Here is a 23,570-nt window from a genome sequence, read left to right on the forward strand (position 1 = left end):
CTGCCCAAAAGAGGGTCTCAACCCTCTTTTAAAGCCAAGTGAACCACTGGGATTGGTGTAGGCTAAGCCTACCTTAATGTACCAATCCTGACTCTCCACCAAGAATCTCCTGTATGCTTCAAGTCTTAACCACAGTGCTTTGCAACACAAAAGGTAAAGGGGTGATAACAATTACTATTAAGTCCCACCCATCTTCCTGTCTGTTGTGGATCAAAAGGGTCCCTCTGGTTCATGGAGCGCTCTGTGGTTCCTGATTAAAGAGGCAGGTCTCCCTTGAAGCTGCAGTGAGAGCAGACTTTCTGGCTCCCCCAAACCACATGCTCTTACCTTTTGAATGGGGCCCCCCTGCAGGGATGACTACTGTAATATACGCAGTCCGAGACATGATATTGCCTGCCAATCGATACTGAGGGCAGGAGCTGGTTTCAGGTTGACACAGTGCATATGAAAGGGTGTTGGGCTTTCGTGTCTCCTTTGTTAGCCTCTGCAGCCAGGCCCTATGTGGGCCTGTTAGAACGGAACTCTGATTAATATGTGAATGCTGCACAGTAAAGAGGAAGTGGCTCCTGGCATATGGGTCACAGAGGCGGCTGCTGCAGAACCCTCTATTAGATATGGCCTAGATGAACCCTTGAGCAGGAGGCATTCTGACCCTGGTTGGGCTAATCCAGGGAGCAGACTAAATGAGAGAACCTAGGGTTTTGGAGTAGTTGGGAGACTTGGATGCCGCTGGGAGAATGCGGCAGAGAATAAGGGGAGGGGTGCGTTGTATAAGTAGTAAGGAATCATGGAGACGCTGCAACGAGATCCATGGCCACTCCCGCTAGAGCTATAGAGACATGACTGATATCACAGGAGTGGTGTGTTGCGAGAAGCCAGAGACTCCACCGACAAGTCTGAAGAAAACCCCAGGACCGAAAAAGAAATAAGAGGACATGGCCAAGTGGAAGAGACACTGCAGGTAGGAGTTGGCAGATGGTGCATGTTGGGAAATGTAGTCAAAGTACGAACATGCCCAGTGACAACCGAGGTAAGGAGAGCTCAGACACAGTACCAGCGCAGCAATACCACTGTGTTGGTGATTGGTGCAGTATAAAGCCTTTATATCATAAAGTAACACACACTGTAACTTTGGTAGCCATCTTGTATTGTGCCTTAGTAATGACTATGGGTCATAATGAGAAATATGTGACCAGTTCTCACCCTTGAAAGCTCAGGCTCCATTTGGTAGGCCAACCTGCAATGTTTTCTAGGAGAAAACGAGGGCAGCGGGGACCTGGGCCACTCCTCCCAGTTTGGGTTATTGGGGGAACCGAGGACTGAACTGGCTTCTACACCACTACACTGGTGTTGCTGAGTGCCGATGGGAAGCCCCCGTTACCTGTGTGGTATATGATGGGGTCTGCTGTGTTGGGACGTGTTGGCAGTAAGGCCCGTGCCAGGGCTTTAGAGGTTAGTCATGCATGCTCCGGGGTGTTCATAGGGCGAGGGTAGAGTAGGAAGCTTCATATAATGTGCGAGACCAGAGGGCTGCAACCTTTTCGCTCTCCAGATATTTTGGACTACAACTCCCATCAGCACAAGTCACCATAGTCAATGGAGAGGGATCCTGGGAGTCTTGGTCCAAAACATTTGGAGAGGCACAGACCCCAATGCTAGACCATGTGGGTTTCCTGATGGGGATGGCTTTGGTGTAAAAGTTGGAAGATTTAGCAGTGAGTAGTTAGTGATGGGGAGTGGCTGGGAAGAAGGGATGGGCTCCATATTAAGGGATTTCTTCTGGTGTGTGTATGTGGCCATGTTTGCTTTGTCAGAGAGTTTGGTTGAAAGTGCCTGTCACTTTTATGAATTGGGGTGTATGTGAGCCTGGGATTCCATTTGGGCTCATCTGGGTTTCTTGCTTTATAATTCAGTTGCTTACCTAAAGAGCAATCTTTCGAGTTGATTGATGGCTTCCACGGGAAGATATTTGGGTAAGGAAGCCAAGAATGAGGACTAGACCTAAGAGTTCTAAAGGTGGTGTGGGGGAGGGGGTGTAACAAGCTGGACCCTTTCCTTGCTATGCACTGTGCGCATTGCAGAGGGTCTTGACGTGTATTCCTTTTTCTGGTGGGAGCCAATGTAGCATGAGAAGTGCAGGCGTGATGTGTTTGTACCTTTTCATCCTGAGGAGCAGTCGGACAGCCACGTTGTATGGTCTTTGTAACTTTTCCATGAGATATTTCAGCAATCCTAGATAAAGGCTGTTTGCGTAATCCAGTCTTGATAGGACATGGATATTATGGCCATGGTCCTGTGAGTGAACGAAAGGTTGGGTCGTTGATCTTGTTCTAGCGTGAGGCTACTGTCAATGGTTCTCCAAGGTTCCTTATTGTCGATGATGGTACTGCTTATGGCCTTATATACTCTGTCCAAGTGGCAGGGCTGGTGCTTGGTGGGGCTGCTTTGCAAAGCATTCGTTCGGTTTTGGAAGGAATCTGTGTTGGTCTATTTGTCATCATCCATGCGTCCACCTGTACAAGACATCTTTTCAGATCAAGCAAGCTGGCTGAAGGGTTATTTACCAGTTTGTAGATAATTTGAGTGTCATCTACATATGTGTAGGAGGAGAGAGCAGAGAGTTTGATTACTTCCAGTAGGGAAGTCATGTACATGTTCAACAGTAAAGGTGAGAGTGTGGAACCTTGAGGTCCTCCACAGTTCAGGCGACAAGTTTTTGGATCTCCAGGGAGCCATAATAACTTGTGTTTTTTGTAATCCAATGAAGGGCCGATCCTTTTATTCAGATAACTCTGTCTTTTTAGAAGAAGCTTGTGGGTACAAGGTATCAAGCTTTTCTGAGATGTCCAGACTCTGGAAGTCGCCGTCCACATTGTTGTTTTAGAGTAATCCTACACAGTATGTAGTGTGTGTGTCCAGACTCTGGAAGTCGCCGTCCATGTTGTTGTTTTAGAGTATCCTACAAAGTATGTAGTGTTTGTTCAAACTCTGGAAGTCGCCGTCCATGTTGTTGTTTTAGAGTAATCCTACAAAGTATGTAGTGTGTGTGTCCAGACTCTGGAAGTCGCCGTCCACGTTTATTGACATGAAAGGTTAATCTGAACACCTTCCTTTGGTTATTGCCAAACCAGGCTCTTAATAGTGCTGCAGTGGTCTCTGTTTTTAGTTCATTCATTGTGTTAACCGAACTGAAGCTGCCAACAGCACATCACTGCTCTCTTGCACTTATCCCGCTCGTTCCCACTAACTTACCCCCCCCCCCCCCCTTTCCTTTTCAGATCTGCCAGAGCGCCAGGGGACCACTCCGGTGGTGATAGTGTGCGGTACAATATCCTTTAACATTAACATTGTATACTGTGAGTACACAATTGGCCTATTTGCAGTTTTTTCAGTTTGATGGGTTTTTTTTTTAATCTTTTGTTAAATTGCTAATATATTTTTTGTGATTTTTGTCTATTTGTCATTTTTAATGAAATAAAAACCTTATTTGAAGACCGAAAACTGCTTACGACGCTCATGTTGCAGCAGTGCCGCAGGGTGGAATGACCCCCCCCCGTGCCCGTTTCTGTGGTGGTTGCAGCCATGCAGAGGACTCGCCACACATGCGCCTTCACAGCCCCAAATTCTCACCCTAGCATCTGGTTCCTGTACAAATGAGGGAGGGGCTCGTATGAAACGGGATGTTCTTAACAAAAGTGAACAGAGCATAGCACAGGGGCAACGCGCTGTAAGCAAGACCACGCAGAGCAACAGAGGTTCGAATCTCGGATCCGTGCTTAGAAACCGAACTCAAGTATGGTATTAGGCGCACTATTAAAAAAAAAAAAACTATTCAATAAAATAAAAAGCAGGCTGGAGAGGCTCCCATGTGGCATTGCCTTCATGGAGAGGCTCCTGCATGGCACTGTCCTGCTGGAGAGGCTCCTGCATGGCACTGTCCTGCTGGAGAGGCTCCTGCATGGCACTGTCCTGCTGGAGAGGCTCCCGTATGGCACTGTCCTGCTCGAGAGGCTCCCGTATGGCACTGTCCTACTGGAGAGGCTCTCGTATGGCACTGTCCTGCTGGAGAGTTCTCTGTATGTCACTATTCTGCTGGAGAGTTCTCTGTATGTCACTGTCCTGCTGGAGAGGCTCCCATATGTCATTGCCTTGCTGGAGAGGCTCCCGTATGGCACTGTCCTGCTCAAGTTACCTGTATGGCACTGTCCTGATGGAGAGACTCCCGTATGGCACTGTCCTGCTGGAGTGGCTTCCATATGTCAATGTCCTGCTGGAGCGGCTCCCGTATGGCACTGTCCTGCTTGATATTTACCTGTATGGCATTGTCTTGCTAGAGAGTTTCCCGTATGGTACTGTCCTGCTGGAGAGGCTTCCGTATGGCACTGTCCTGCTGGAGAGGCTTCTGTAGGGCACTGTCCTGCTGGAGAGGCTCCCGTATGGCACTGCCCTGCTGCAGAGGCTCACGTATGGCACTCTCCTGCTGGAGAGGCTCCCATATGGCATTGCCTTGCTGGAGAGGCTCCCATATGGCATTGCCTTGCTCGAGAGGCTCCCATATGGCAGTGGCACTGTCCTGCTGGAGAGGCTCCCATATGGCAGTGTCCTGCTGGAGAGGCTGCTATATGGCACTCTCCTGCTCGAGAGTTACCTGTATGGCACTGTCTCTTGCTGGCGAGGCTCTCGTATGGCACTTACCTGCTGGAGAAGCTCCCATGTGGCACTGTCCTGCTGGAGAGTCTCCTGTATGGCACTGTCCTGCTGGAGAGGCTCTCGCATGGCACTGTCCTGCTGAAGAGGCTCCCGTATGGCAGTGTCTTGCTGGGGAGTTTCCCATCTGGCATTGTCTTGCTATAGAGTCTCCCATATGGCACTGTCCTGTTGGAGAGGCTCCTGTATGGCACTGTCCTGTTGGAGAGGCTCCTGTATGGCACTGTCCTGCTGGAGAGGCTCCCGTATGGCACTGTTCTGCTGGAGAGTGTCCTGTATGGCACTGTCTCTTGCTGGCGAGGCTCTCGTATGGCACTTACCTGCTGGAGAAGCTCCCATGCGGCACTGTCCTGCTGGAGAGGCTCCCGTATGGCACTGTCCTGCTCGAGAGTCTCCTGTATGGCACTGTCCTGCTGGAGAGGCTCCTATTTGGCACTGTCCTGCGGGAGAGGTTCCCATATGGCAGTGGCACTGTCCTGCTGGAGAGGCTCCCATATGGCAGTGTCCTGCTGGAGAGGCTCCCGTATGGCACTGCCCTGCTGGAGAGTTACCTGTATGGCACTGTCCTGCTGGGGAGGCTCCCGTATGACACTGCTGGAAAAGGTTTTGAGGCGTCTTGGCCCATCTGAAAGGCCAAGGAGTCTTGCCTGGCTGGAAAAGACTTTTAGCGGGCATGGGGATACTGGGATATGCTCTCAGCTGGCAAGTCCAGAGTGCTACGACGGCCCACCTGGAAGAGGCCCTCAAGTGTCATGGCCCAGCTGGTAGAGGTTCCCAGGTGGCATGGCCCCGCTGGTTGCGGCTTCCAGGTGAGGGGAGTAGGGCTCTCTGGTATCCTGGCTCCACGTGCCAGCCTCCTGGCAGGGCGGAAAGGTTGGCGTAAGCGATAGTTTGCCAGATAGCAAGCGATGATTAATGGGCACCTCTTGTACGGACGCCAGAGTCTATATTAATAAATAATTAGCGGCGATTGTTAAGGGCAGATGCGAGAGATGTTTGCTTTGGAACTGTTCCCCAGGACCATGAGCTGTGTGTTTGCACCTGTCACCGCTGCATTACTCTGGCAGTGTGCAGAGCCCGGGCAGGCTCGGGAAAGGCCTGCAGTGGGCGGGAGCAAGGTGGGGCCAGGGATGGCTCTTCTCCCATGCTTAGTCACTGCCCGTGCACCGTGGAGCACAGCTGCCAGCACCAGGGCCTGCACTGGGCCAGGGCCTAGGGGGCTGCTATACCAGAGGGTAAGCCTAGGGGGCTGCTATACCAGAGGGTAAGCCTAGGGGGCTGCTCTACCAGAGGGTAAGCCTAGGGGGCTGCAATACCAGAGGGTGAGCCTAGGGGGCTGCGATACCAGGGGGTAAGCCTAGGGGGCTATGTTACCAGAGGGTGAGCCTAGGGGGCTATGTTACCAGAGGGTGAGCCTAGGGGGCAGCTATACCAGAGGGTGAGCCTTGGGGGCTGCTCTACCAGAGGGTAAGCCTAGGGGGCTATGTTACCAGAGGGTGAGCCTAGGGGGCAGCTATACCAGAGGGTGAGCCTAGGGGGCTCCTCTACCAGAGGGTAAGCCTAGGGGGCTCCTATACCAGAGGGTGAGCCTAGTGGGCTGGGATACCAGAGGGTGAGCCTAGTGGCCTGGGATACCAGAGGGTGAGCCTAGAGGGCTGCTCTACCAGAAGGTGAGCCTAGGGGGCTGTGATACCAGAGGGTGAGCCTAGGGGACTGCTGGTAAGCCTAGGGGGCTTCGATACCAGAGGGTAAGCCTAGGGGGCTGGGATACCAGAGGGTGAGCCTAGGAGACTACTATACCAGAGGGTGAGCCTAGTGGGCTGTCAACCTGTATCCTTCACTGAGGGCTATCACTGTTCTCCATCCCCTTCCCTCATCATCTGTCCCGTGAAGCATCGCCCTTTCTTCTCTGACCACTGCTGCTTCTGACTCTAAGGGAATGATCTGCTCTTCCTCATCATCCATGGGAATTTTTGGTCTAAACAAAAATTCATCAGGTATTCTTAATATTTTACCTACCAACCTAGGTAACCATGATAAAAGGATAGTCACTCCATACAAAAATACCTCTGGATCTAGAGGCACTCCTCGTTATGCCTTCTGGCCTGTAAAGGCTAGTAGAAACTCTCCCACATCCATGCAGTGTCTCGCTGGAGTAGAACACATGATCCCTTTGTCAGTAAAAGATATAGTCATGTTAAGCTTTGTCGTTAAGTCACGTCCCAATATATTGGCTGGTGTCTGCTAGAGTATAATAATGGCATTGACACGTCATGTTCTCCTATAGAGATTGGTAACTCATCTGTAAAAGGAACTAAACTCATCGCTCCCAGAGAATCCTTGAGCATTCATGGCAGTACCTGACATTGGGTATTTTCCCTCACGGACACCGGAACAAGTTGCTCCAGTGTCTACAAGAAATGAAAATGTCTTGCCTCCTATCGTCACCTTGACCCTTGGTTCCTCTTGGGGGTCTGGTGTCTCTGATAGCACTCAACACATCAGGTTGCTCTGTGAGATGTCCTATTGTGGGTATAAATGCATCCTGTATCTGTGAAAGGATTTCCTCCCATCACAGTTACAATCCCCAATGTGGGTGTAGGCGACTGTTGGGGTCCTGGGGCCATGTTCCATTGTGGTACCATAGCCTGCTGTATCTCTGCTTGCTGCAGTTGTGCCTTTTGTGTTTGCACAGGTACCTGCTGTGGTTGCCCTTGCAGCAATTGCATTTGCAGTGATGCTGGCTTCATTTGTTGGGATTGTGGCGCATGTGTCTGAGCCTACGTGTGATCTTGGGCATAATATTCCTGTGGTTCTGCATTGTATTGTGTAGCATAACCCTTCCCCCTCTCTGGGCCTTGCCAATTCTGTGGTATGCCTCCTCTGCTTTTGCACATCCTAGCTATGTGTCCCATTATTGCACAATTCCAACATTGTTGGGGCTGTCCACCATTAAATCCTGCTCTTCCCTGACAGTTTTACAATCCACCTCGACCTACTCCTCTAAGCCCATTCCCTCTTACTCTTGGCAAAAATTGTACCCACTCTGGTCAGTTGGACATCCTGCATTATTTTGCTTCCCTGACTGTATCTCCTGTGTCACCCCTCCTTCGTTACTTGTCAATACTGCTCCCTCGATGGCTATTTTTGACACCTTCTTCGAACTAACTTTGCTTGCCCTTGCTTTCTGTTCTCTGCGTTCTTCTTATCTGAATTCATCGGCAGTGATGCACGATTGTTAATTGTATTTCTGGCCATGGCTTTGCTTCCATGCCCACATTTCTTTTCAATTGATGTTGCACTGGCTTGGGCAGCCCCTGACACAAAATGTGGTAAAATACTTCTGCCATTTTATCCCATGATTCAGGAGTTTCCTGCCGCCATCTGTCTTGAATATCTTGAAAATGAGCAACGGGATCTTTAACCTCTCCCATTTTCCTTGTCATAATTGCATCCATGCCTGATGTGTCAGGATATTGCACTCTGAGCGCTCGCCATACGTCTGCTCTACGATTATAAAATGGCGCTCCATTGTGTGCCTGATTTTGTGCAGCCACACCTGCGTATCCTGCCTGTTTCCAAATGCCATCAGCTCTCTCCTTTAGGACAGCCGCTAGCAGCCCTTTTATGTCACCTATAGCTAACGTTATTCCTGATGTCATCCTCTCTCACTCACAACTCCATTTCCCTGCACTGAAGTTAAACTCTGCAATGTACACCTTAAATTATCTTTGTCCATCTGTGGCCATGGTATATATTGTGGTCGTCCCCCCTCCTTCTCCATAATGGGAATTGTGAAAATCCTGCTTCATATGTTTACCTACACTCTGTGTCTTCAAGGCAGAGCTAGCCTCACCCATTTGTTTCCTTCCTAGTAATTATCTTAACCTCCTTACATATGGCGGGATATATCCCCTGTATATCGCTCAGCATAGGGTGTTGGTTCTGGTGTCCTTTCTTTAGGGTCCTCGAAGTCTGACCCTTTTACCCCTTTTTCTACACTTGATTCCTTTGAAAACACGCATGTGCCCTCACTTTGTGCCCTCTCATTCTCCTGCCTTTCTTCTTCTGACCTCATTATGCCCCATCTCGTGTGACTGTTGTCCTTCTCTGCATCATCAAGACCTAATCTGTTTAAAGAAAATCTTCTGTATTCAGCTGTTGTGGCGTCATCCAACCCACCTTTGTTTCCTATTAATAGGGAATCTTTGACATTCTTGTGGGTCTTGTACCTGTCTTTGTCCCTCTTGTCTGTATAATTTCCCAAGCCTTTGCTTTATGTCTTCTGTATTTCTGTATCCTGCCCAAACAGTTGTGACCTCTCTCTTCCTCCAGTCGTTCTCGTGCGTCAATCGGCACTATGCTCTGTGAGGTAGGCCTGGTATCACAAGTAGGGACGCAGGCACAGAGATACAAGTTTCAACACCTTTATTAGGTTTGACTGGGGCTGGAGACTTCCTAGCTGGCCCTTACTCTATAATGGGAGTAGTCTCGACCATAAAAGTAAAATAAAATGGTCCAAGTCAGTCAGTCAAACAAAGAAAAAAGTCTTTGTCAGACCCTATACTTGCCCTCACGTTTCACAATAACCAAGTGTGGGAAAATGTATGAAAATAAAGAGTGTATCAAAAGAATGCCAGAATGGCAATGCAAGTGGGTCACCACTCCCTTCCCCAAATTCAATTCACTGGGGTCTTACTAAGCTCCTTCAAGATGGGTAGTATGCACAGTTCAAAGATTTCCCCAAAATCTGTCAGGCTTCCTATGCCTATTTCAATGTTACTTCAATATGCATTACAGGTCTCTTCGATGGATTCTTTCTGGTTTCCCTCACCTGTTTCACAGTGGTCAAACTAACAGATATTCACAAAGTTCCTTCTCGGTTACTTTCACAGGCGGCCCTTGCCTGTCTTCAAACACCTAAACACAACTGAAACACTTTCCAGCTGAACAGCTCCACTTCATAGAGCTCGGGGAAACCCCCTTCCCCAACCTTTGTACTTCTCTTCACAATGTTGACTGGTCAGAGACCTTCGCAACTGCATAGTTTTCTCACCCCAATGCGTGACCGCTCTGACAAGAGGGTTGGTTTCTTACTATCCGGGCCTCTTGCACTTGGTTTTGCAGAACGGGTCCTCAGCCACTCTGTTCCTTATTTCACAAAAATATTCATTCACTTTCACATTAGCCTTTTGAGATCTCTGCACGCTCTCTTTCCCTGTGCCCTTCTCTTCAGTGGCTTTCAACACATTTTGCTTTCATTATTTACTGTTCTTTTATCCTTCAAGAAGCGTTTACCAACGTACCTTCCCACACGGAACCGCTCCATTACTTTGTTTCTCATCGGCTCCCTCGTAGCCGAATGCATTCAATCTTTCAGTTCAATGTCTTTATCCTTCAACGCGTAGCCTTGCGTGTAACACTAGCTTTCCACAATCGTGCGTATCACAAACCAGGCTCTCCCTTTCTTTGAAGTCACCGTCTGTGATTGCTTTTACGCATCCTTCTGTTTTTTTGCCTGCCGAGGTCAGGGTCTTGCCCACTTGCCCCTCAGACACTCCCGGGCGGCCTCGCTGCCAAGGGGAGGAAACAAGCACTCTGCTAGTGCATGGAGGAAAGGGGCTAGCCGTGCCCTCGGCTCCCTTCACAGAACCGGCCTGGCTTCTTGAAGACACAGCTCCCTTGCTACACTTTCTCCTGCCTCAACTCGCAGCCTGTCAGCTGTCTGGCCTGGTTCTCTGCAGCTCTCTCTGGCCCGGTTCTCTGCAGCTCTCTCTCAGCTGCTCCTCTATCTAGCTTGCCTTCGTTATTGCCCCCTGTCTTCCTCCCCATGTCTTTCTGTGCTCCACCTTTTTATAGTTTGAAAAACGGTCCAGGGATTTCAGGTGTGTGTGATTGTGACTGAGTGCCTGACCCTGCCTGACCTTATTCGTGGAACAAGGCCAGTACATGTTACTAGTGGTAATCTTCCTAGTCTCAGTCTTCCTCTTCCTCCTCTCAGTAGTTGGGCTGATTAGGAAAGGACGGGAGTTATGGGAGTTGTAGTATCCCATAAATGTAGATGGAATATGGAGTAAATAACTGTCAATAAATGGGGGCTACCATGTCTCACTTTCCGGTGTCCCCTACCCACTCCCGAGGACCATCTACCCAGGTGATCCTCCTTTGCTTGTCCACACCCAGGGTGGGGATCCAATAGCAATGGCCTTTTCCTGCCCACCTGAATATGGGATCCCCGGGAACTGTGGCTTGAAACACCTGATTTTTCACAGTTCCTATTGCATAAATATTTTATTTCATCGTCTTTTTAATCCCCTACTCTTGTTAATCTCTTCTTCTCCTCATCTCCCTCAATTCATCTTCCTCTCGCCTTCTTAGTAACCTACGCACTTTCATTCTTTGGGCTTCCATCTCTTCTCGTTTCTTCTCTTCTAATCTCTCCCTTTCTTGCCTCATATCTTTATTTATTTATTGTGCATTTGTAAGGTGCTTACATATCAAGTAAATAGTTCTTCTCTTTGCTTGCATTCTTTATCCTGCTATTCTTTATATGCTCTTTCTTCTTCCTTCACTTTCTTTCCCTGCTCTCCTCTCTCCCTCGAACCCCATCAATGCCCTTATCGTCTGCCTTAAGCAATATTTGTCCTCCCATCCATTCATTCTGTGCTATTGTTATTCTCTTACCTTGATCCTTTCTTTCTGTTTCCCTGCTTCTTCCTCTCTCTCCATTCATCTGTTGTGTCTGTCCTCTTTCTCATCACGCTGTTTCTTTTCCTCCCGAGTTGATATATCTTTGCGCTCTCTGCTCTTTCTGTTCTGCATTATGCTTGCCGATATAAGCGGCGGCCGCATACATTGGATTAACATACCCCACCGCTGATTTTAATTCCTTTAAAGGGTAAAATCCCTTCTCCTCCATATCTAAACTCTTCTCTTCAGGAGGGGAAAAGGGAGCCAAAGGCGTTTTATCCTCCCCCTTATGCTGATTGAGCATACCCTCCATATAGGCTGGATCTTCCCTCTCACTCTGGCACATTTTCCAAAGTTCTAAAATGGCCAACCTTTTCTGAAAATGTTTCCCCTTGTATGTAGCATGCAAATATGTCGTCATATGCCGCAATATGTCTTTTGACAGCGAACCCTCCTGAGGCCACGGCATAAGTGTCTTTTTGGTTGTGCCTCAAACCCACTCGGAATGTTATTTCCTTATTTACGCTCTGTATCTTGACATTTCAGAAGCAAATTGCCTGGCATTTTGGTGCTGGACTGCCCTTGAGCAGGACAATGTAGTGGAAATTTCTCTTCTGGGAAAGGACGGTGAGCTAAAAACTCTGGTTGAGACTCTAACCAGGGATATAGGCCGGTAGAGGGACACTTCCAGGACCCCCCTTGTCTTGGCAATATCCTACCTAAATGTAAAAGAGGTGTATCCCCCATGATAACAGATTGATTTTGATCATCAAAACGTACCCGTTGTATTATTCGATTCTTTATTTTATCAGATATAGCACAGGCACCATCAATCGCCTGTTAATGATCCCAATCAGGGTGGATTTTAACTACTCACTTTTTTATTTTTTAAAATCTATGCAATGATATTCTGTTTCCTCCTTCGTTTACACTTTCTATTAAGTTTTATTATATTGTTCTTTTATTAATATTTTAAGAGTCTCTTATTTATTCATATATTACTTTCCTTTGATTTTTCCCTTCCTGATTGACGTCAATCTCTTGGTCCAAAGTTTTCACCAATCTCTTTCATTTTTTACTATTGTTTTATATTCATTCATCTAAACACAACAAAAGAGGTATATTAAGGTGTATAACCTCACACGTGCACTTTTTAAATGTTACTGAATACGCCTTCCTTTACTATCTTAGTAAATGTATCCCTTCTCTGATTCACTTTGTTCTGGAGTCTGATACGCACTCTTCTGCGGGCCTTGCCTCAGGAATCCTTTACACCCTTTACTTTAGTGCATACCCTTCTGTCCCCTTGGATCCAGGAATCGAGGCATCTACTTTTCTTTGTAACTTCCACAGAAAATCCTGTTACATTTTACACTTATTATTTCCAGCACAATCCCTGAGCCTATTTTTGCCACTTTCGTTGTTTTATTTACATCCGTGACACAGCTCGTGTCCTCCGGCATCGACTCTCCCTCAACCAACAAGTTTGCCTTTTCTCCACGAGGCACCGGCGGGAACTGGACAGGAATTTCCTCAAAGGGGCACCTGCTGACCAACTCTTCTTGCACGAGACTCTGTGCGCCGATCTCCAAAGGAAGCTCTGCGGACTTCTGGCTAATATCGGGAGTAACCAAGGATATGATGGGGGTCTGAATCTGGCCTAGGTCAACTAGAGCGCAACCATCCACACCACTACCAAAATGTGCTCCAGCACTCTAAAGCGCCTTTTGTGCTAGATGGATTTACAGTAATGATCTCAGACCAAATAAACGGACAGACTCAAAGAATATGGCAAAGTACTACTTTGTCAATTTAATAAATTAGGGTGAACTTGCAGGCCTCGGATTGAGGCTTGCACACTCGCCCAGAAGCTTGATGACATAGAGGTCTTATGTGTTTTTGTAATGTGTATGTATTATTTCATGGTTTGTAAAATACAGTGTGAAAAGTTTATTTGGAAATTGATAAACCCTTAATTTAAATAAAGAATTAAATTAAATTAAATATAGGGGTCCTATACCCCAATATGCATCATCTATGATGTCATTCTACGTGGCAAAATATAAAACCTATGAAGGGAAGGCATTGGTTAAGGGAGCATATCTACTTCTAGAACATATAAGGATTAGTGCATCATTGGCTGCCCCTTATCTGCAGGACACGCCTCGAACCAGCTCTAAATACGCATTGCACTGATTATAGCGCCCAAAACAACAGTGGATTGGTCTAGGCTACATTTCATGTTAGGTTGTCGCTCAACCCCACTGATTGGTTGGCATACTATCCCAACCTTGGACTTCTGGCTCTTCAGCAGCACGCGCATAAAACGAAACCTAGGTGTTTGAATCCCATCAGACTAGTCCCCTTTTTTCCCAATTAGTCCATCTCTCCTTGATAGACCATCAGCCAAACTCTTCCGTTTGTAGTTGACCTTGTTGCTGCTCACTGTCCTGGGGCATTTAAGGGAGTGCGAGCACACCACTATCTTAGCTTAAGGCTCCCATAAATAGCCTTTGTTTTCAGCTTCGAAGTCACATGTGAAGAGTCCACAAATGTGTCAATTTCAGCCTTTTTACTGCTATTTGATTTAATTACGCAGGCTGCTGTTGCTCCTTCTGGCCTCTAGAGACTTGCTCACTCCATCTCACATGAACTTTATCCACTTTTAATTGACCAACAGTTTGGCTCTCACAGATGTTTTCTTCTTCCTTCATCTATGAAGAATGTCCCACAGTCGGAGCTTATCCATGTACTCCCTTTGTGCTCTGTGCTTATCCTTTAAAAATAGCATTGTTAACTCATGGCCAAACCTGACTCATCATCGGGTCTGCACACGTAGCTGTTTTCCTGCGGCTCCTGGTCCTACAGCCTCGGCCTGTCTCTGAGGTAGCTTGCTTAAGTTCAATGTGGGCCAGCATCCATTTTCCTAATAGGGCTGTCCTTGCCAGGTTACATTTTACTCTATAACAAGCTTCTATATGTTTCTTTCTACATTGCATTACTGCGTACTGACTGTTATTGGTCAGTAAGTTACTTCATCTTCTTTACACTCGATACGGTATGGGAACAATACAGGCAGTCCCATTTATTGCTTTTCTCAGACTGTTCCAGTATGATGGCGATGAGGGGATGGGACCTGGCAAGATAGCGTCTACCTGCTCCTCTACACACCTGCCACCCACCCACAGCACCATAGACCGACCCCTAATCCCTCTGATCTCACTTTGTAGACCTACTCCCAGCCACCTGTGATCTCACTGCATGGACCTGCTCCGAGCCACCCCTGATCTCACTCAGTGATTCTGTTCCCAGCCACCCCTGATCTCACTCCATGGACCTGCTCCCAGCCACCTCTGATCTTACTCCACAGACCTACTCCCAGCCACCTGTGATCTCACTGCATGGACCTGCTCCCAGCCACCTCTGATCTCACTCCGTACACCTGTTTAGCCCAACACTTGGATTTCTTTTCTTTAGAATGCAGGTTCTTTTAAAGTTCAACATGGTTCTTCAATTCCTTGCAGTACAGTCCTCTGCCTCTGTGCAGGTTCTGTGTGTCACGGTTCTCAGGCTTTATAAATGTACTTCACAAGGTTTCATTTTCCTCACGAAATACAAGGGACAAAATCCCGCTGTCTAAAACCACAATAAGGAGAGATCCAGAAGGCCGCTATCTCCTACTCGAAGAGCTTCCCATCACAATCGCTACAATCTACAGTCCCAACTCATCCCAAGGCAGCTTCATCTCGACCCTTCTCGCAAACATCTTAGCCTTCCGTGAAGGCCACCTAATCATCGACAGGGATTTCAATTCCATCCCAAAACCGCATCTGGACAAAACGCTCCCCCCCACAAACGCAGACTTCACACAGGCCCTTTCCCTAGCAAAATTGTTCAGAGAAACAGAGACAGTAGATGTATGAAGACTATTCAACGATACTTCACGTGATTATACGCACTACTCCAATGTCCATAATGGTTTCTCAAGAATAGACTTTATTCTAATCTCCGGTCCAATGTTCCCTTGCGTTAACAACGCCAAAATCCATACCGGCATGATCTCCGATCACGCTCCAGTCTCCGTGAACCTAGCCATCAGGCCAAAGTATCAGGCTAAAGAAACCCTATCCAGAGATATTGGAAAATGAACGACTCCCTACTGCTAGACATAAGCATCAGAGCCGAAGTGGAGGACACGATAATCAACTACTTCAAAGACAACACCACGGAGTCCGCCCCCACCAACATCATCTGGGACACAATGAAGGCGGTAGTCAGAGGCTCGCTAATCGGGGCAGGTGCGGAACAGAGAAGGATATCAAACATCGCAACAACTAAGCTGGAAAAAGAGGTGCTCCAATTAGAATCCCAGCTAAAAGCACGCTACACCAGAAAAATAGAAAGAGCCCTGAGGAAGGCAAAAATAGCTCTACAATTGCACTGCGTAGACCGAACGGCCAAATCACTAGCATATACAAAACAGTTCTATTACAACAAAGGGAACAAAGCTAATAAAATATTAGCGCAAAAGCTAAGAACGATACACGGCCGAAACAATATTCTTAAGCTAAGAAGGGAAGATGGGAAGCTTTTCTATTCCGAGAAGGATAAAATCAATGAACTGATGAAGTACCACAAGTCAATAATGTCCGGCAATCCCACGGCTCTAGACCAGCTACCGGAATACCTGAATGCTATGTCCCCCCAAAGATCAACCCAGCTTGAATTCCTGGAAGCCCCTATCAATACTGAAGAAATTATAGAATCTATAAAGATCCTCAAATCCACGGCTCCCGGTCCAGATGGCCTATCCGCAAACTTTTACAAAATATCTGCTAGAATCCTAGCTCCCCAACTAGCCGCCCTATTTAACTCCTTCCTATTGGCAAGATCAGTCACGAAATCAATGGCCGAATCCATTACAGTCCTCCTACATAAACCCGGGAAGGATCCCAAATTACCTGACTCTTACTGCCCAATATCACTCCTGAACAATGACGGCAAGATCTTCACCAAAGTACTAGCCAGAAGACTGGGGCCGGTCCTCCCGTTCCTAATTAACCAAGATCAAACAGGATTTATTCCGGGAAGAGGGACTCATGATAACATAAGACGAACAATACATTTAATTGAAAGCGCCCACAAAACAAAGAAACCGATGGCCGTGATCTCATTAGAAGCTCACAAAGCCTTCGACTGGGTGGACTGGGGATACATCCAATCGGTTCTCAAACACTTCGGCATTGGCCCCAACTTCACCACATGGGTCATGGCTAATTACCAAGTCCCCACAGCGCAACTACGAATCAATGGCACCAGGTCAGAACACATACACATATCTAGAGGCACCAGACAGGGCTGCCCACTATCGCCCCTAGCATTCGCCCTGTCCATGGAGCCCTTTGCCGCCAGAATCAGACAAAACGGGAGTATAAAGGGGATAACGTTGGGAGACCAAGAATACAAAATCGTGCTATACGCAGACGACATATTAATCACTGCCTCAAACCTAGCGACATCCTTGGGTGCGCTTTGGGAGGAAATCGGGGAGTTCGGGGCCCTATCAGGATTCAAGGTTAACCTGTCCAAATCCTCAGCACTAGCCATCAACCTCTCCTCACAAGAGAGACATTCCTTAACACCACTGTCACCAATCCCATGGGCCAAGGGTGCAATCGAATATCTGGGGGTCCAAATCACCAGGGACCCAACATGATTGTACTCCCACAACATCCCGCAACTAATCCGCAACCTGCAGAACGACTTTAAAAGGTGGAAGCAGCAGGAAATCTCCTGGTTCGGGCGAATTACCGCCATCAAAATGAACCTGATTCCCCGATGGCTATACCACTGCGCAGCGCTACCAATACAAATCCCAGGTCCAGCCATAAAAACTCTACAAAAGAAAATACTAGAATTTGTATGGGGGGGGCCTCGAATTAACAAACGAATTATGCTTAGGGGGAAACCGCAGGGGGGGCTGGGAGTGCCTGACATGGCCATATACACCCTAGCCGCTCAACTATCTCACGCATAATCCTGGGTGCAAGAAACAGACCCCCCGAAATGGAGGCAAATCGAAGAGTCCTGGTGCCCTACCCCATTACATGATCTCCCACACCTACCAAACATAAAGACACAGGCGATTAGCGGTCCCCTATCAGCCGCGACTGTAACGGTCCATTGCTGGAAGGCTGCAGCTCGGAAATGGGGCATTCAGAGCACCTTGGGACCCCTTACCCCCATCTGGAATAACCCTGAATTCTCACCGGGAAACCCCCTGTGGGATTTTCAAGCCTGGGTGGAGGGAGGCCTGGGTAAAACAAGTGACTTCATAGAAGAGGGCTCACCAATCATGTTTGAGAGATGCAAAATAAAATTTGGAGTGGATGAGCGGGAGAGATTCTGCTATACCCAAATAAGTCACCGGATGTCACACAGGATAACCCGAGAAAGATGCTCCAGAGAATTAACAGCGCTGGAGCTCTCGCTAACAACACCAACTAGCAGGGGAAGGACCTCGACCATCTATCGATTATTAGACAAATCGGACCCCGCGAAAAAAGAAAGATACATGCTAAAATGGGAAAAGGATCTAGGGCGAGAAATAGCGGGGGCAGAATGGGGTAAAATATGGGACAGATTGCACAAAAGCTTGCAATGCATCATGAACAGGGAAGGGGGTTACAAACTTTGCTATAGATACTATATCACCAACCCAAATTCATAAAGGCAACCCGGATATCCCCGATACCTGCTGGCGCAGTTGCCCAGTCCCTGGATCACTATTCCACTTGCTGTGGGCCTGTCCAAAGGCTGAGGTATACTGGAAGGAAGTCCTAAAACATATCAAAGAAATCTCTGGTCTCTCCATACCTTGGGACCCTGGTATTTTCCTACTGGACGAAACAGGAGACGGAGCATTCCCGATCTCAGGCCAAATACCCCGCCTATGCAATCACCCACTACTAGCCGCAAAAATTGCAATGGTCCGACTATGGAAGGACAAAAGAGGCCCCTCGATAGCCTTATGGTGGGCCAAATGTTGGGACATAGCAGTAGCCGAGAAAATCACGGCAATACGATCAGGTTCCCTGAACAGAACACTGAACACATGGGACCCAATTATGGATTATGCGGCCAAATACCCAGCACTTACAAAGAGACCCCCCACTCACTAGATGGCTCCAATGTAGCCCACTTTACTGATCGCCGGATCTCACTCAAAGCACGTCAAAGACAAAATCGATACCCGCTTGTGACCTGGATGGACCATCATCAATGGCTAGAAGACCAGCAACAACCCCCCAACCCATAAACATTCTAAGAGACGTTCCACCGCCTATTAATTCATAATTATTGCATTGTTGTCATGGATATATTGATATGAAAAAAACAATAAAATGTTGTTATGAAGAAAAATAAATAAAAGGTTTGTTAAGTTTTGGGTCTTTTTTCCAAAAGAAGGTTTTAAAGAAAAGTTTGTCAAACTCTGGATCTCTTTCCATAAGGTTTTAAACAAGTGTGTCAAATGTCTTTCCAAATGAGGCTTTAACAAATCTAGTTCTCACAAGCTTTCTATCGTTCTGGGGCTTTGCTAAAGTCCCCTTGCCATGTTGTATATATTATCTGGCAGAGTCTTGCTTTGGGGCCTCCCACATCAGTGTTCGGGTTTCTCGAGTTCCTGTAACTCTCTCTCGGCTTCTCCAACCTTTGATATTAAAGTCTTTCAGTTTCTCAGGGCTCCCCAAAACCCTTGTAGCTTTCTCATACTCTGATATTAGAATCTCTCGGTTTCTCCGTTTATTAGGGTTGTCTGAAGCTCCCTGGCTCTCTGGTAGCCTTGCTTTATCTATGTTCGGGTTTATCTGGCTCCCGTAATCCTTATGGCATTCCCAGGCTTGGATCACTCTGCTCACCCCTCTCCACAGCGTTACCTTTTCGGGAGTCTTTGCTTCCCTTCCGCTGCTCAGCTCAGCAGTTAATACACTTCTTGTGTGCAGCTCAAGCATTAGGTCTCTTCTCTGCACTCTGGTCTCGGTGTCAGTTACTGGGCCCCAAGCCCACCACGTGCCACCAGGTGAGACCGTTGTTTTTCCGTCTCCCCCTCTTTCCTGGCCTTGACCTCTTGGTCAATCATAACGGCAGCTTTCCTGCATCCTCCTCGCAATTTGCTTGCTCTCCAGGCTACTGCTGGCTCCGCGCTCTACTGTGGCTCCGCCCTCCAGGACATCTTCACGTCAGAGACTCGCCTCTGCGTAGGATTAGCTCTATTCCATTCAAAGTTCATTGTGGTTTTCATCATCACAAGCTAAAGGGGTGTGTTGTTTCTCTTTGACTGTGGAGTTCAGGCGAGATCCAGAACTACCTGAATCTAAAGAGATTGAAGAAATGCAAATTTTCAGTGAATTCAAAACGGGGTTAATAGTCTTTCCAGTTCCCATGTAGGTGGACAGATCGTCCCCAAGAGGGGAAAAGTCACTCCCAGTGAGGTTCCACTTGCCCAGACCCCTAGCGAGGGTTGTGCTTAGCAACCTTACCGCCATAGCCTCAAAGGATGTGGCTTACCTATGGGGAGAAGGGAGGAATTGCCCAGATTCGTCAGTCACCAGCAGAGGGTCAGCAAGCGGCACCATTTTATCTTTGGAAACCCATCTCGCCCAAGTTAGGGGGGTACCACCATGGTACTTTGTCTAGTGCAACTTGATATGATTTTTGTGCATAAACTTGCTTTGGGTTTCCTCTGATGGCAGTCATAGTCCTGTGCCATATATGCACTGATCTCTCTCTTTCTCATACACCCAATCCAGACCTCTAATGATCTCACTCAGGGACAAGATCCAGATCTCTCTCTGACCTCCCTCCTGAACCTGTACTAACCTCTTCTTGGGTTTGTGAATCGACCTGCTCCGGACTGTTCTTGACCACCTCTTATTCTTGTCCATGGACCGTTTTATGACTGCCTCTTATTGCTACCACTGGGCACCTTCACCTTTGATTATAGTTCTTTGAGCTGCTCCTGTCTGACACTTATTGCTACTGCTAGATCTGTTCCTGATCAGCTTTGATCGTTGTCCATGGACCTCCTCAAGGCTCTTTTTTATTGTTGCCCCTGGTCCTGACTACCTTTGATCGTTGACTACGGACTTGCTCATGGCTGTCTTTTAATGCTATCTCTGGCCACCTTTGATCTTAGCCTTTGTGCCTGCTCATGGCTGCCTCTTATTGCTACTCCTGGCCACCTTTGATCCCAGTCCTTGGACGTGCGCATGGCTGCTTCTTATTGCTACCTCTGGCCACCTTTTCTCTTAGTCCTTGGGCATGCTCATGCCTGCCTCTTATTGCTACCCTTAGCCACCTTTGATTTTTGTTCCTGGACCTGTTCCTGACTGCCTCTTGTTGCTACTCTGGGCCCTGATCCGGACCACCTTTGATCTTTGTTCGTGGACCTGCTCCTGGCTGGCTCTTATTGCTACTCTGTGCCCTGATCCATACCACCTCTGATCTTTGTTTGTGGACCTGCTCCTGGCTGTCTCTTATTGCTACGCTGGGCCGTAATCCAGACCACCTTTGATCTTTGTTCGTGGACCTGCTCCTGGCTGTCTCTTATTGCTACTCTGTGCCCTGATCCATACCACCTCTGATCTTTGTTTGTGGACCTGCTCCTGGCTGTCCCTTATTGCTACTCTGGCCTGTGATCCGGACCACCTTTGATCTTTGTTCGTGGACCTGCTCCTGGCTGGCTCTTATTGCTACTCTGTGCCCTGATCCATACCACCTCTGATCTTTGTTTGTGGACCTGCTCCTGGCTGTCTCTTATTGCTACTCTGGGCTGTAATCTGTACCACCTTTGATCTCTGTTCGTACACCTGCTCCTGGCTGTCTCGTATTGCTACTCTGGGCCGTAATCCGTACCACCTTTGATCTTTGTTCGTGGACCTGCTCCTGGCTGGCTCTTATTGCTACTCTGTGCCCTGATCCATACCACCTCTGATCTTTGTTTGTGGACCTGCTCCTGGCTGTCTCTTATTGCTACTCTGGGCCGTAATCTGTACCACCTTTTGATCTCTGTTCGTACACCTGCTCCTGGCTGTCTCTTATTGCTACTCTGGGCCGTAATCCGTACCACCTTTGATCTTTGTTTGTGGACCTGCTCCTGGCTGTCTCTTATTTCTATCCTTGGACCTGTTCCGGACCACCTCTGATCATGTCTTTCCATTGTATGTAGTTGCTGTTGTGGAGTTCCCTCTGCCCCATCATAGAATGCTTCCTGTCTTGCAGCCTCATTGTTTCATGTACATGACCTCACAAGCGGGGCTGCAGCCAGGTTGGATGAGTTTTTCGAGTGTGGTGGATGTGGAGTACTTTGTAGTCGTGCTACAATGGCTGACCCCTATTCTTCATTCTTTTGAACAAAATGTCAGAAGTGGTACACAGTGGACGAAATAACTGGGTTTACCAATTAGAGCAGTTATAATGAGGCAATTAGTGCATGCGCACTCTATCAAGTGAAGAGTCTCCACGGCCTGACAGGAGGAATTATCTCCTAACTCAGGGTCTGCATTAGTTGCCTCTTCAGATGTCTTGGGCTACAACTCCCATCAGCCCTAGCCAGCATATTCAACTTGGAGAGATCATGGTGGTTGTATTCCAAAATAATTGGAGAGACTCTTTTTGCTGACACCTGCTGTACCTGAAGGGTGCTTGCTATGTGTGTCTGGCGAAGGAGGAAAAGCTGAGTGTGCCCCCCCTCTTCACCCCCAGGAGCGCCCACTGTAACGTGCAGGTGTGTCCTTCAGTGTTCACATCAGAATGGAAGGGATGCAGAATGGGGCCTTATGCTGTCCTGCACCTATGGCAAAACATGTGGAAAGTGGGTGCTTATGGCAAGTTATCCTTCATTAACACCTTTGTGTTCACACCATAGGAAACATCCAAAGTATGTGATAAGAATGTGTAAAGCAGCGCTCGCAAAGAGAGAGCTGTGTGTGTTCAATATATATTTTGTTTGTGACTAAGTGGCAGTGTTTTACATATGTATTCAGGGTTAAATCCAAAAGTCTCTCCGATCATGGCCTTGTCAAGAGATCCTTTTATGGAAGTGTTGGCAGTGTTTCGGCCCTTATGTTCGCCTATTCTGCCTTCTTCAGGATGTGCAAGGTATCAAAGTAGTTAGAATAACTACAGTATTGTCTTTCTTGTTTAGTGTGTGCACAATTCCCACACTTGTGAAGAGGTCCAAAGGGACCAAACTATGTGTACTTATGCAGTGACAGAAGGTGTGTGCGCACACACGTGCACACCATTGAGCTTCCATGAGCTGACGGCCACAAGGTTTCCAGAGGTGGTACTTGCCTAAAATGGTAGCCCCTATAGATTTCAATTTGTAACAGTCATGTAATGTGATGTAACCCAGGCGTGATTGTGTTGGGCCACCCAGTGCACGGGCCTAAAAGGGTACCTCTCTTTCTCCTCAAAGAGAACTTTTGAATATTTCTGTTGGGGGGTCCTACGTTTATTGTCTAAAATGACCAGTTGCTAGTCCAAAGCGCGACCACTGAGCTTCCAATGTCACCACAGCCTTTACTGATCGCCGTATCAGAGTGCAGTAACAATCATATAGAACTCTGCAGCCGGTGCATTAGCCCACAGAGCTGGACTACGTTATTAACTCTGGAACACTGTCCACGTTCTAGCAATTAGAAGCCAGCTAAGCAGCTTCTTTTCACACTTGGCTGTTTTATGATGGTGGGTCTGTCACCACTGTACCCCTCGTGTGTGCGTCCCACCTTTTCTCTTCCCTGCCCCCAATAGTTTCTCCTGTGGGACAGTGTTGTGGCTGTGACTAGTGGATGCGTTCTTTTGGGGTGACAGCACCCGCTTCTCTGCTAGTTGGCGCTATACGCACACCTGCAGTGCTTCTATGCGCGTGAATGCGTCTACTTGCGTCCCCACTCATGGGGCACCGAGGAATTGAGCAAATATTGACCCTCCATTTCTCTCTCGCCCCACAGGTCTTGTTGAAATCTGCATGATGCACCCGCTGGACGTCGTGAAGACCAGGTAAGGCTTTGCCGAGGCAGGTTGTGTTGATCTTGGCCCCGGCCCAGGCCGAGAGCTGTCAGGGGAGCGGTGCCAGAGCTTGCCCTGGGTCTGCAGCTCTCTCCCCCCAC

General features: G+C 47.8%; 1 protein-coding gene across 5 annotated transcripts in view; it reads left to right on the top strand.

Moving 5' to 3' along the window:
• Window positions 1-23,570, top strand: part of SLC25A21 (solute carrier family 25 member 21) — a 991,659-nt gene that overhangs the window by 473,818 nt on the left and 494,271 nt on the right. For all 5 annotated transcript variants that reach the window (XM_069638415.1, XM_069638416.1, XM_069638417.1 and 2 more), the window contains one exon: window positions 23,412-23,460. In XM_069638415.1, coding sequence (XP_069494516.1) covers window positions 23,412-23,460 — 49 coding nt within the window. The remainder of the gene's footprint in view (window positions 1-23,411; window positions 23,461-23,570) is intronic.

The sequence above is a fragment of the Ambystoma mexicanum genome, chromosome 14, assembly GCF_040938575.1.
Source record: "Ambystoma mexicanum isolate Mex_15411 chromosome 14, UKY_AmexF1_1, whole genome shotgun sequence".
NCBI classification, from domain to species: Eukaryota; Metazoa; Chordata; class Amphibia; order Caudata; family Ambystomatidae; genus Ambystoma; species Ambystoma mexicanum.